The sequence below is a fragment of the Temnothorax nylanderi genome, unplaced genomic scaffold (genome assembly GCF_030848795.1).
Source record: "Temnothorax nylanderi isolate EJ_2023f unplaced genomic scaffold, tnyl_v1.0 TNYL_tig0074_pilon, whole genome shotgun sequence".
Lineage (NCBI taxonomy): Eukaryota > Metazoa > Arthropoda > Insecta > Hymenoptera > Formicidae > Temnothorax > Temnothorax nylanderi.
Genome location: NW_027249136.1, coordinates 357,444 through 369,212, shown reverse-complemented (window position 1 = coordinate 369,212; position 11,769 = coordinate 357,444). Strand labels below are relative to the sequence as shown.

General features: G+C 39.4%; 1 protein-coding gene across 3 annotated transcripts; it reads right to left on the bottom strand.

Moving 5' to 3' along the window:
• Nucleotides 1-4: 4 nt before the first annotated feature.
• Eya (eya transcriptional coactivator and phosphatase 2) lies at nucleotides 5-10,001 on the bottom strand. 3 transcript variants are annotated; one of them, XM_071709150.1, is made up of 9 exons: nucleotides 8,404-10,001; nucleotides 4,954-5,074; nucleotides 4,441-4,606; nucleotides 3,946-4,129; nucleotides 3,715-3,850; nucleotides 3,288-3,371; nucleotides 2,869-3,134; nucleotides 1,801-2,257; nucleotides 5-1,484 (listed from the first exon to the last, which is right to left on the bottom strand). In XM_071709150.1, the coding sequence occupies exons 2-9, from the start codon at nucleotides 5,063-5,065 to the stop codon at nucleotides 1,303-1,305; spliced, it is 1,587 nt and encodes a 528-aa protein (XP_071565251.1). In that variant the 5' UTR covers nucleotides 5,066-5,074; nucleotides 8,404-10,001; the 3' UTR covers nucleotides 5-1,302. The 3 variants fall into 3 exon arrangements, with proteins under 3 accessions (XP_071565251.1, XP_071565253.1, XP_071565252.1); XM_071709152.1 differs by lacking the exon at nucleotides 8,404-10,001 and adding an exon at nucleotides 8,289-8,302; XM_071709151.1 differs by lacking the exon at nucleotides 8,404-10,001 and adding an exon at nucleotides 6,695-7,205.
• Between the last annotated feature and the right edge of the window lie 1,768 nt (nucleotides 10,002-11,769).

Below are 11,769 nucleotides of genomic sequence, written 5' to 3'. Positions count from 1 at the left end.
AGAATCTTAGAATATTGATTTATTTTCAGAATAGCCGATATTAAATTAGTACCACATATAATTTAACATAGACTTGATGCATAGATGATTTTCTTCACCAAAGAATAAAGTTACTTTCACTTTCCCATTCTTTTCTTGAGACACGAACAGTCATTACATATTATATTTTCAATTATACTTTTATTAATAGCTTTGTTAACGAATAATACGATATATTCAGAAAATTTTTATAAACTGTTTTTACACATAACGATGTCAACCGTAATTAGTAACTATACTAATTCGTTCCGTCCTTTTTATTATATTACTTAATGCATTTTTTCGTTTGTCAAATAGCCTTGTACAATTCCAAAATATGGTAATAACTATATAATATTTTTACAAATATATAAATACTTTTTCTAATGCATTTATGTCCAGTAAGATTGTTATATGGCGTGTGTATAATGTGTAATTGATATGGATACTTTCAAAATATACATAATGTTGCTTACAGCTATATTTGCGAGGCTAAAGGAATGTAAAAAAAAAATACACGTAGTATGACAAATACAGATATAAAGCAGATATAATTAATGGGAATGTAACGAACAATCAAACTGATTCTTTGCAATAAATTTGCGCGTAAAAGTATCACGGTATATTAAGTGAATGATAACTATAAAAATAACTTGTGAAAAATTATGTAAATCCATACAAGCTGTGTAAATAATGTCAATGAAAAAAAATCTGTTCTATTAGAATCTGTTACCACATATACTAGTAAAAATCGTTTGATTCGTTTTTATCAGAAGAAAAAGAATGCAAACGTAGTGCGTTTAAGTACATGAAACGTATATTATTATTAATATATATATATATATATATATACTTTTCACAGATTTCTCAGTTTATATAGTACACGTGACTAAGTCCACAATGCTAGAAAACCGTCCGAAAGAATCTTATTTTACATATAAATCTTTGTTCTCCGAATTTTCTTGCTATCACTAACATTTTACTTTCATTCTATATCACTTGCGGACGAGATGTCCGACCAAACTCGCGAATCATTTCAGGCGAATCGGCGAGTATAACTATGACGTAGTTGCGAAAGTGTCAATCTTTCTTTTATGTATATTACACACGATAAAAGTTATAGGAATGATAAGAGCTGCTCCAGAAAAAGAATGAGGGAATGTGTGTTAAGCGCATGGTTTTATCGCTAGTTTTTCTTGTTAATCGCACAGAAATACGTGTCATGCGATTTTCCACGACCGAAATATTTCCTGACAGAGACGTGGTTTTCGTACGTGCTTTTGATTAAAGAAATCCCATTTCTAAGGCAGTATAAAGGGCTTGAGTGTCTGAGTGACTATTTATCCTCCAAAAGGGAAAGTTATGCGCCCGCGCTGCCGTTTCCTCGTCCGAATCGTCTCCTATCACCACGTACGTACATCTACGGCCAAATCGGGCGACCACCCTACCGAAACAGCTCTCCTTTCCTAAAACGAGAATGTAACTTTGCTACGGTTCTGCAAAAATAATTGAAAAATTGCCAAAAAGTTTTAGTTCGTTTAAAAGTGCAAGTTATACTATAAATATTAATTTATTTATGCATATATATATTTTTTTTTGTTACTCAAAATAAAAATAAAAACTTTGTTTATTTTTCTGATTTTATTTGCTGGATAAACCATAAATTTAGCTGTCTTTTATTACCATGTAATTTCCGTTTCATGATGTAATCAAGTGATATAGCTGTATAGTTATACATTTTTTGGGTAATTATTTAATTGTTTCTTTATGTTTGATAATTACCAATTTTAGAGGCCGAGTATATATTCTCTATGGGAAATATTCCGCCGATGCCAAATAGCAGGACTTTAGAGAGTGCGGGCACCAGCTGCGTAGTCGTCACCAGGATATTGATGCAGTGGCTTCTCTTGTTGATAATGTTCAGACACTTCACTGCCGACGTCAACCAGTTATCAGTCAACATTTCAATCTCGGAACGCAACTGCAGCCACTGTTCGCGCTTGGCTGTACCCAGGAGGCCACCTACATTGTTCCGATAGTTGCAATAAATCTCCTTGATTTTACGATAACGGAACGCTAGCTTCCTCATCCAATCGACGCCGCCTCGCACACCGGATGCCAGACATATCCCATTGTTTGCAGACGCGCACTGAAAGCCATCGGTCGCGAAATTGTAGGATGACAGGTCCTGCCCGTTGTCGTCCGACGAAACATCGTCTATGTGCACTTGATCACAATCCTACGAAAGAAAAAGTAATATATCAAATTGCAAATTTGTTTTTGTATTTGAAAGTATGAATTATCAGTACGCATAATTGCTACATCATGTACCGTAAAGCATATGAACCGAATATGATTCGTCTAGGCTTTAAAATTGCTTTTTGACTGAAACGAATACAAAATTCCAAAATTCATTATGTTCTAGCTAAAATCTCACATTGCACTATACCATACAGGTAGTCTATATGCAGATGTTAGTTTTTAAAGATCACATATGGTCAACTTACGGACGCTGGCAGGAAGCGAACCATATTAAGACTATACCAGACCATTCAGAGATCAAGTGTCTCAAATATTATTTGCAAATTTATAAATAGTAATGATAAGTAACATTCTGTAATACTAGAGAATATTCTTCTCTAAAAAATAGAATAAAGTATTATATAATCATTAAGATTAAATACTATATAAAATATTATATAGAATATTAGTTAAATAATTGCATAAAATACTTAAATCATTTTTTAAATATATTTTCGAATCTATAAAAGTTATTTAAATATTCTGCTTCAGCGGGAGATCATTCTATATAAAGTTTATACATGGGAACTTGCAAGAAATTTCTATCACCTCTACGTCATTGAAGAAAAAGTGCGTATCCGCCAAAGTGAATATCATCTCCTCCATTCTAAACGCCACTTGAGCCAGGAGGTTTGTATCCTTACGGTACTTGGTGGCGTATTGTCCAGTTAGCAGGGAGTGAAACACGACTATTGTTTCGTCGAGGTCCCAGATGAATATACGCTCGGGGCCGGCTTCAGTCGTATCCGCGGAACCGATACTGTTTCCGCTTCCGCTCTGTCGTCTTCCGCGCCTGCATGGCTTCGTCGTTGCCACTGTAAAAGTGGACAGATACAGGTTTTTTTCCTTAATATTTGTTCAGTAATATTCTTCATTATACGTATGTTATGTTCTTTTTTTTAAATATTCTTTCAAAAATTATATATTACCTTTGACAATATATTATGTAAGATTATATAATATATTACCTTCGATGTTTGCGGTTTCCCGTGCGGTCAGATCGCTCGCATCGTGTGTCGTTGGGTCCAACGTGAGCGCGGACTTGGTTGAATCTTCTCACGCATACGAAATAATGTTAACGTTGCGATCGTTTTGTAAAGAGCTCTCATTAAACGTGCAAATGATTATTGTTTGAATTATAAAATCTCTTGTATACATCAGTTTATTTTTGGAATAAATTTAGAATATTAAAGTTTCAGAGCGATACATTTTAACATAATTTTCAAAATTAAACTTAAACCAGTTTCCGATTAAACGACTTGAATGCAAAAGTTTCATTTTTGCACCACTGTTTTTCCAACAGTTCGTGTAACTGTTGTATTTTATTTACAAGGAATTTCATTTATCATTTGCAAGAAATAAAAAAGAGCGCGATCTAAGTCAGTAAAAGATTACCAGCAAAGTTGATGTTTCCGATATTGAACGAAGCTGGCGGTGCATGATAACCGGGCACAGGATAATATCCGGAATACTGGAGTGGTACCCTGTCGTTTCCGTACAAACTACTGCTGTAAGCGCTATAGTCTAATTTCTGCGGAAGAAAAGGAGGGAAGGTCAATCGCAATTTGGGGAAAAATCAAGGATGGAAATGGAACGTGAAATCGAACACATCGAGTGCGTTCTCACCTGAGAGGCCGATGATATATTTTGCGCCATATTCGGGAAGGTTGTCGTCCCGCTATTGTAACTGGCGTAGGACGGATACTGCGTCATCGAGCTTGACGATGTATAAGAGCTTAGGTACGAGCTCTGCAAGCTTGATGCGTTTTTCGAAGCTGTCGTTGATCCGTAAGGTGGCGAATTGTACAGGCTACGGAAAAGAAAAAACCGTGATAAATTTTTTTTTAATAATGGGGATCTGCTTGTTCGAAGCGGATTGACTTTGCAAATATAATACGTACGTAGTCTGGCGATTAAACAATGATTTTATTTATAAAAAAATCGAATTATCAAGAGAACGCGTTTTTATAACATATATATATTTTTTTCGTGTTTTATTTTATTCAAATTACATTTCTCTGGCAAATAAAATATCTTTTTATCACAATTATTTTTTCAAATAAAGTTAATCTCATTACGTTTAATCAGTGGACTGTATTTGGCGAATTAATGTTTAAATACCTGTTGTAATATTGGTTGGGTCCGTACAAGGATCCGTAATCCGTCTTTTCCATCGAGTCCGGATATTCCTGCTCCTTTTCCTCGGCATTCTCGTCGATGTATAGTTCGCCACCGGGTACGCTGTCATTCTCGGGACAGTCCTGCACCTCGTTCTTAACTTCGGTCTCTTGTATGAAAATGGACAAAACATTTTGTTTATAAATGCAATTTTCCGAAATGTCTATATTTCGCATCTTTGCTTAATAATCTAGAATTCTAGAACGATATTGATTGCCACTCTTTTAATGGTATTTTCGAGAAACTGCTTGGAGAGAATGATTGGAATAAACGTGAAAATAGCGAAATGCGAAAAGTGCTTAAGCTATCGTAACGAGATATCGGCTATTAATGAGCAATCATCAATGTTACCTCTAGATATATTATATGTAAAAGCAACGGGATCTAATAATTTAAATGTGATTTTATGTGGCAATATATCTATTCTACGCCAATGCAGTTGCATGTTCTATCTACCATTGTTTGCGGCGCGAGGATGCTGTACCGAGGCTTCTGTTGAGGAAGACACGTTGCCAGCATTGTCTAAAACCCCTGCTGGTTTTGTCGGATCATTGTCTTCGGTTAACATATCACTCTACTGTAATGACATAAATCACCGATTTGTATCTTTATGTCGAGAGTGTGAGAACAAATAACGAAACCATCACAAAAGAATAAAGCAGAATCGCGTTTGTAACTTAAAAATTGTCGATGTCTCTTTGTTGGAAACATGTGAGATAATCAAAGAGAGAAAGAACGAGAGAGAGAGAGAGAGAGAGAGAGAGAGAGAGAGAGAGAGAGAGAGAGAGAGAAAGAGGGAAAGAGAGAGAATCCGTAGATAAAATCGTAAAACACAAAATATTATAATATATTAATAAAAAGTATAATAATATACAATTATTCTTATATTTCAGCAGTCTGTAATGTAATTTAATGGTGCATGCGGAGACGTGAATGCCATAAATTTACTCCTCGATAAGCAGTTAAATCCGTATGCCAAAGCATTAACGACCGTGTATTGAACGATTGTGCATTAACGCAATCTCGTCACTTTGTAGGTGAAGGAAGATCGCGCACCTGTGAGGTCACGAGACTGCTCGTTCGCGTGAGAACTCGATTATTGTCTGCCAATTGCGTGTCGAAGAGGTGGAGTGACTGGCTGGGTAGGCGTACACCACGAGGAACCGAAACCAGCCAATGGAACGATCCTCGATGCTTTGCGTTATGTATTCTTTATGTTGCCAAGTCACTATCTATATCTGTACTCCGCCCCCGTGCGCGTACATATGTCTCGTACATATTTCGCGCAAAACGCGGAAGATACCTTTAAGAATTCCTCGAGATACGTGACCACGCTCGTATACGCAAGTCTCAATTTTTTTTTTCCAAATATTATAAAAGTACAACTTTGATTTTACAGCCGACTTGAGTACCTTGATAACAAAGCATTTAAGCGCAATCGCTTTTGAACGAATCTCGTCGAAGATTAATTAGCATTCTGAACGAGAGGCACGAATTAATTTGTCGTGGCATTTGTTAGAAGAGCGTAGATAAATATTGATTTGGCTTATATTGCCAGCTCTTTATACTCTCTCTTCATCGCCTTCCGCTTTGAAAAACCTTCTTTTTATCGTTGGCAAATGATTTCTATATACAGGTTTACGTATACATAAGTGCGTGCGGGTCATCCAGATATTGGAGTAAGTAGTACCGTAAGGGAAGTCTTAAGAAATAAGACTTTTGCCGAATACGAATTCGTAGCCACCCTATATATCGTTGCAGCTCATCTCGCCGCGCCGAGTCGCATATAATGCACAGTGAAGCGAGAGATGAAAGGCACTCCGCTTATCTAAACAAAAGCCTGTGCCGAAGTGTTTATCGCGGGCGAGTTGCTTAGCTTGCTGTCTGCCTACTCTGACTGGCTGTCTGTCTGTCAACCGTCAAGGAAAACGAAATGCAGCGAAACAAGAGGAATGCCGCTGCTTATCCGCGCAAGTTTCTCCTCTCGTCCACCTAATGGCTCGGTTTACGTCGTCGACCGTAGGAGAGCGAGAGAGAAAGAGAGAAGGTAAGGGGGGGGGAGAGAGAGAGAGAGAGAGAGAGAGAGAGAGAGAGAGAGAGAGAGAGAGAGAGAGAGAGAGGGAGACAGAAGGAAAAGTAAAGCCTAAGGATGGCTACACAAGAGAAGTTTATCGAGACAAAAGCTTTTTGTCCGAACCTATCTGGCCACATCACGTGAAGAATATAAAAGTTTCTTGGACGTCCTTTGAAAATGTTATTTTTTTTATCGGTATATAATAGCTCTCCTCATAATAGCTAGATTTATTATTGTTTGAACAAATTTATTCACTGTTAAGAGCATTTTAACTTGAAAGTTTTTTCGTGTAACTTTGTTATCCTATTTTTAATAAATGTTATTCTTCTGACTGGACTTTCTTCATAATAGCTGGACTAGCCTCATAATGGCACTATTAATCAAGTAGAATGCGTTAATTATTATTCGTCATAACATCGAAGATTTTTTCGGTTAAAATTTTGTCGATTTGATGAATAAATAACTTGAATTTTATTTCAGAATATCAGCGTTGAATGATTATCAAGATATTATTATACTCGGTGCACAGTACCGGCAATGAGAGCAAGGTGTTAAATCGCGAGTCTAATAATTTTTCAAATATTCAACAAATTCAAATATGCATTAATAAAACTTTAACTCTAAAATATACAAATTAGTTTTTATTAATTATAGAGAGAAAACCTGTGTTTACGTTTCATATGTACATATTTTTCATTAAATTTCTTTTTTTTTTCAGATAATTTTTTAGAATAAGCTTTAACTTAATATCTGAATAAAATTTCTCGAAAGCATGTTTATTTTATTTCCAACTTTGCAGTCTTTCACTGTGAAAGGCGTCACTCACGAAAAAGTAAATATTAAAACTTTATCACTTCTATATTATAAGTAGAACGTTATTTTATACGTTATTTCAAACGAGCACTGTTTGCAGTTTTGTGAACTGTTACGAAAATAGTTGGATAAAACTGTCGTTAAGCAGCGCGACAGGCTTTTTGGAGAGAACGTATTGTCTGATACTACGCAATGGCCAATTAAAATACATTACTGCCGTAACGAGCCGAATGAGATGCATAAGTTACGCATGCTCAATTGATAATGACATTTTACGTGTGTATGCGAACATCCGCGAACAGCCACGGCTCTCTCTCTCTCTCTCCCTCTTTTTCTCGTTTATTTAACAATTTTAGAAAAAAAATGTGCACGTATAGAATGTGTAGAACGTTTATGCGTTTTTATTTTAGGACAGATTATTTTAATTCCTGATATAACTAACATGAAAAGGATAATTATCTCTTTTTCATATATTGCCTACACAAGAATGTTGAATTGAAAAAAAATCACTTGAAGAGTGTTCTTCCGGAATTAGATTAATTAGTAAAATATTAATGGAACGAATTTAGCAAGAGAAAGAGAGAGAGAAGAAGTAATCTTCAAATATACAAAATATACCAATTGCGAAAGACACGTCAAGAATTTATTTGAATAAATTAACTTTTCAACGATTTTTTTATGTTCATCGACAGAACATAAACATAAGTTATGTACTCCAACCTACATATCTCTTTTCTATATTTTTAACTCGCATTTTTTCCAAATTTATATTCTATCCCTCTATATTTATATTTGCTGCACTAGACTATTAACTTGTAGGAAGATCTACTCTCACGCGACACGCGACACGCGACACCCGCGACACGATCTGGCATAACGACAAATCCTGATTCGGCATACGTACATGTATCAAAATTGCTGCGAGAACAAGAAACATTCTACATTAGCATAGGGGATAGGAAAAAAAGAGCAGTTGTCGCGATAAATCTAACGAAACAATATCGATCAGAGTTCCTTACGTTCCGTCGCTGCTGGCTCCAGAGTCCAGACTCGAGACAGAGTGCTCCGACAAATATTCAAGGATGTCGTCGGTGATTTCCTCCTGACAACAGCATCGTTACATCCCGGGGAGCCGGGGGTGCGTAACGCGTGCGGGCGTGCGGGCGTGCGGGCGGACGGGTGGCCGCGCGTGTCTCCTACGTGCGGTCCGTGCGGATGCGCGTAAATACGTCGAGTCGTATAGGAATCCACGCATTTACTTTCTCGCCCGAATTCACTTTCCTCGCATCTTCCAGGACCACGGGAACATCGTGCTGCGCGTTCAACCACCACCCTCTGCGTTACGCGTGCGTTACCTTTCGCGCACCGCCCGGCACCCAACACACATACATACAGAGAATAGAGACCACGTCTCCGTCTCGATACGGCGATACACGTCTTCGAAACGATCGGATCCACCGATCCACGTTGTTCCAATCAGTTCCGGTCAGTTTCGGTCGCCGGAGCCGGGGAGAGCCTCGTCCGCGGTCCGAGTGGCGGACGGAGGACGTTCCGTATAGGATCACCGCTCACCGCTCACCGCTTCGCCCGTTCGCGTTCGCGCGGGGGATGCGGTGCAAAGCCCCCAAGTCCTGGCCGTGCACCCGACGCACCCGATGCACCGCCACCTGCACACGATCACTCGCCGCTCACTTGCCGCGACCGCGACTGCCACCAAGACTCGCGCGTTTAATTTTCCCGGCACGCCGCGGCTTTTTTTCTCCTACTGGGAAAAACGCTTCCCCAATCCCCAATCCCCCGGCGCGGCGGAGAGATCGCTCACGTTAGACTCACTACCATCGTTTCCCCGGCGCGTCACGTCGCGTGTCCACTGTCGCGTCTCGCGTAGCGACGTAGCGTAGAGATGTATTGGCGGGTCCTCAACTCCTCGAGTCTTCGCCGTGTGTGCGTGGACTGCGTGGTACAGCGGTGTGTGCGTGTGTGCGTGTGCGTGTGCGAGAGAGCGCGATACGTCCACTGTCCAGATACGACAGGTCGCGTCGTGTCGTGGCCTGTTGTGGAGTGTGTGGAGTTCTGAGCATGCGAAATGTCGCCTGCCACCCCCGCCCGGTGGTCACGTGGTCACCCGCTCGGCTCGGCTCGGCTCGGCTCCTCTTCCTCTTCCTCTTCCTCTTCTCGCCTCACCTTTCTCTCTTTCATTCTTGCCCTCTTGCCCTCTTCGTCTCGTCCAGTCGCCTCTCTTTGTTCCGCGCTCTCCTGCTCTCCTCTCCTCTCCTCTCCTCTCGTCCTTTAACCTCCGCTTTTCTCCCTGCCCTGCCGCCCCTGCCTCTTCTGTCTTTATCGCTCTCTTTCCCTGTTTTCCTCCTTTTCTTCCAAACCGTTGAGTATCGCTACGTGAATTACGCGCATACCGAAATGATAATTCCTCCAAAATGAGTAATTATACACATTCCTTCTCTCACTTCTCTGCCTCTTATCACAATCGTTCGTTATATATCTTTCTTGCTCTTTTACTTTCTCTCTTCCTTCTTCCTTGCATTTTATTATTTATTTCTACGTTTGCGCGCAATGATACTGCTCAATAACGCATATCTCTATTTAGGATCGCATAAATTGCTTCTCCCTCGCGCGCATTCCTTTTTTCCTTCTTTGTCTCGCTCTCACCGGCAATCGGCATGGCGCGATGGCGGGCGGCGGGCGGCGAGCGGTGGACGCACACAGCACACAGCACACAGGTCGCTCGTTAATTAGAGCGAGAGGATATAACGAATCGCGCGCGTGGTGGCAATGGTGGCATGGCGTGGTGGCCGGTGGGTGATGGCGCGAGAGATAAGGAGGGAGAATCAAACGCGATGACGACGCGCGAGAAGGACAGAGACAGAAATGAAGAGGATCTACCCCTTACATTCGAATAATTGTCACCTCTTGTCACCGTTCATTTGTACAAATCGTTCGGCAATGACGCTCCTCCCTGGCGGGACAAGTTTTTCAGAGAAGACAGCAATTAAAAGGATCTATGGCCGATCTTGATAAGAGTTGTAGAATGCGTGTTTTAGTTTTAGGATCCCACGAACGAATCGGTGTAAAAAGAGCATCGCTCGGTTTTGTGCTTTAATCTCGTTGTAGCTTTTTATAATGACCGTCATGGGCTTTATAGTTTTACACGATAAAATAGCGTTGCATTATAATATTATATCCTCAATTTGTACGGTTTTATCTTTTGTTCCGCTTGATATCAAACTATTGATATAGATTTATAGATATAGATCCAATTTTGTTTCCAAACAATTCAATTAGTATCGAATAAAGAAGCGAGAATAATAATTGTCCGATATTCTCTCTCTTTAGTCCTTAAAATAATTTTTCAATTAATCTTTCATTTTTGCATCTGTGTGTGTGTGTGTGTGTGTGTGTGTGTGTGTGTGTGTGTGTGTGTGTGAGAGTGAGAGAGAGAGAGAGGGGGGAGGGGTCTTTCTTGGCTTTTAATTTTCTTTTTATGTGGAGACAGAGAATTCTTGACGGGAGGTCCACGCCACTATCCGGCAATCCGGCACTACGTCATACTACGGTGGGTTCCTGGAAGGCGAGAATGTCCCTGCGTCCTTTTTTCTCGCTTTATCGATTACGGCGCGATAAAGGCGCCCGCGCCGCGAGATGTCTGCTTCCTCTGTCACTGCGTGACAAAACAAATTAGGGCCTTCGCCATGAGTGAAATTATGGAGGGCGAGGGATGGCCGTTCGCGAGATATTATTACAGCGAGGTGTACAGCCCTCTGCCTTTAAACCTTTAAAATTAAGAACCCGCGCGTCTCGCACACGGATTAACTGGATTTTAAGGAACTGACAGAGAAATTTATCTTTAATCTTCAATTAAAAATTATTAAATTATTTGAAATCCCTTTTTTCCATTATAAATATTGCACTTACATCTCTTATAAGAATTTTTCTTAATATATTTACCATTTATATGTATTATAAAATTAATGTAACTTATTAATTCTGTCAGAAGAATTAAAACAAGTAGGAGAAAGTTTGAGAGAGAATTTTTTAAACCGACACTTTCGTTGAAAAATTAGAAATTTGTATAACTTTGTACAATGTATTTTCATTAATTTTTAAATAATCTATTTGTCAGGATGCTATATCTTTTGGGGATAAACTACATGCTGTGGACTTTTAAACTTGAAACCTCTTTGCGGCTAATGTAACTGTAACGACGAGGGTGAGTCTGCATTTTTCAAGAACGATGACGAAAATGAGGAACAACGTGGACGGCAATATAATTTCCTACATCCTGTACCAACATCCATTGTGCGTTTTCCACCAGCTTGATGGACTCTCAAATTTCGTTAAAAGTCTCGCTAACGTTACCATAAAAGCATCTC

Bases quoted from the DNA above. Each gene is read 5' to 3' on its own strand.
- Eya (XM_071709150.1), bottom strand. From the start codon at position 5,065: ATGTTAACCGAAGACAATGATCCGACAAAACCAGCAGGGGTTTTAGAC. The intron at 4,130-4,440 runs GTATTTAAACAT...TCTTTTCCGTAG, and splicing joins CCCAACCAATATTACAACAG to CCTGTACAATTCGCCACCTT. The intron at 1,485-1,800 runs GTAATTATCAAA...TTCTCGTTTTAG, and splicing joins ATACTCGGCCTCTAAAATTG to GAAAGGAGAGCTGTTTCGGT.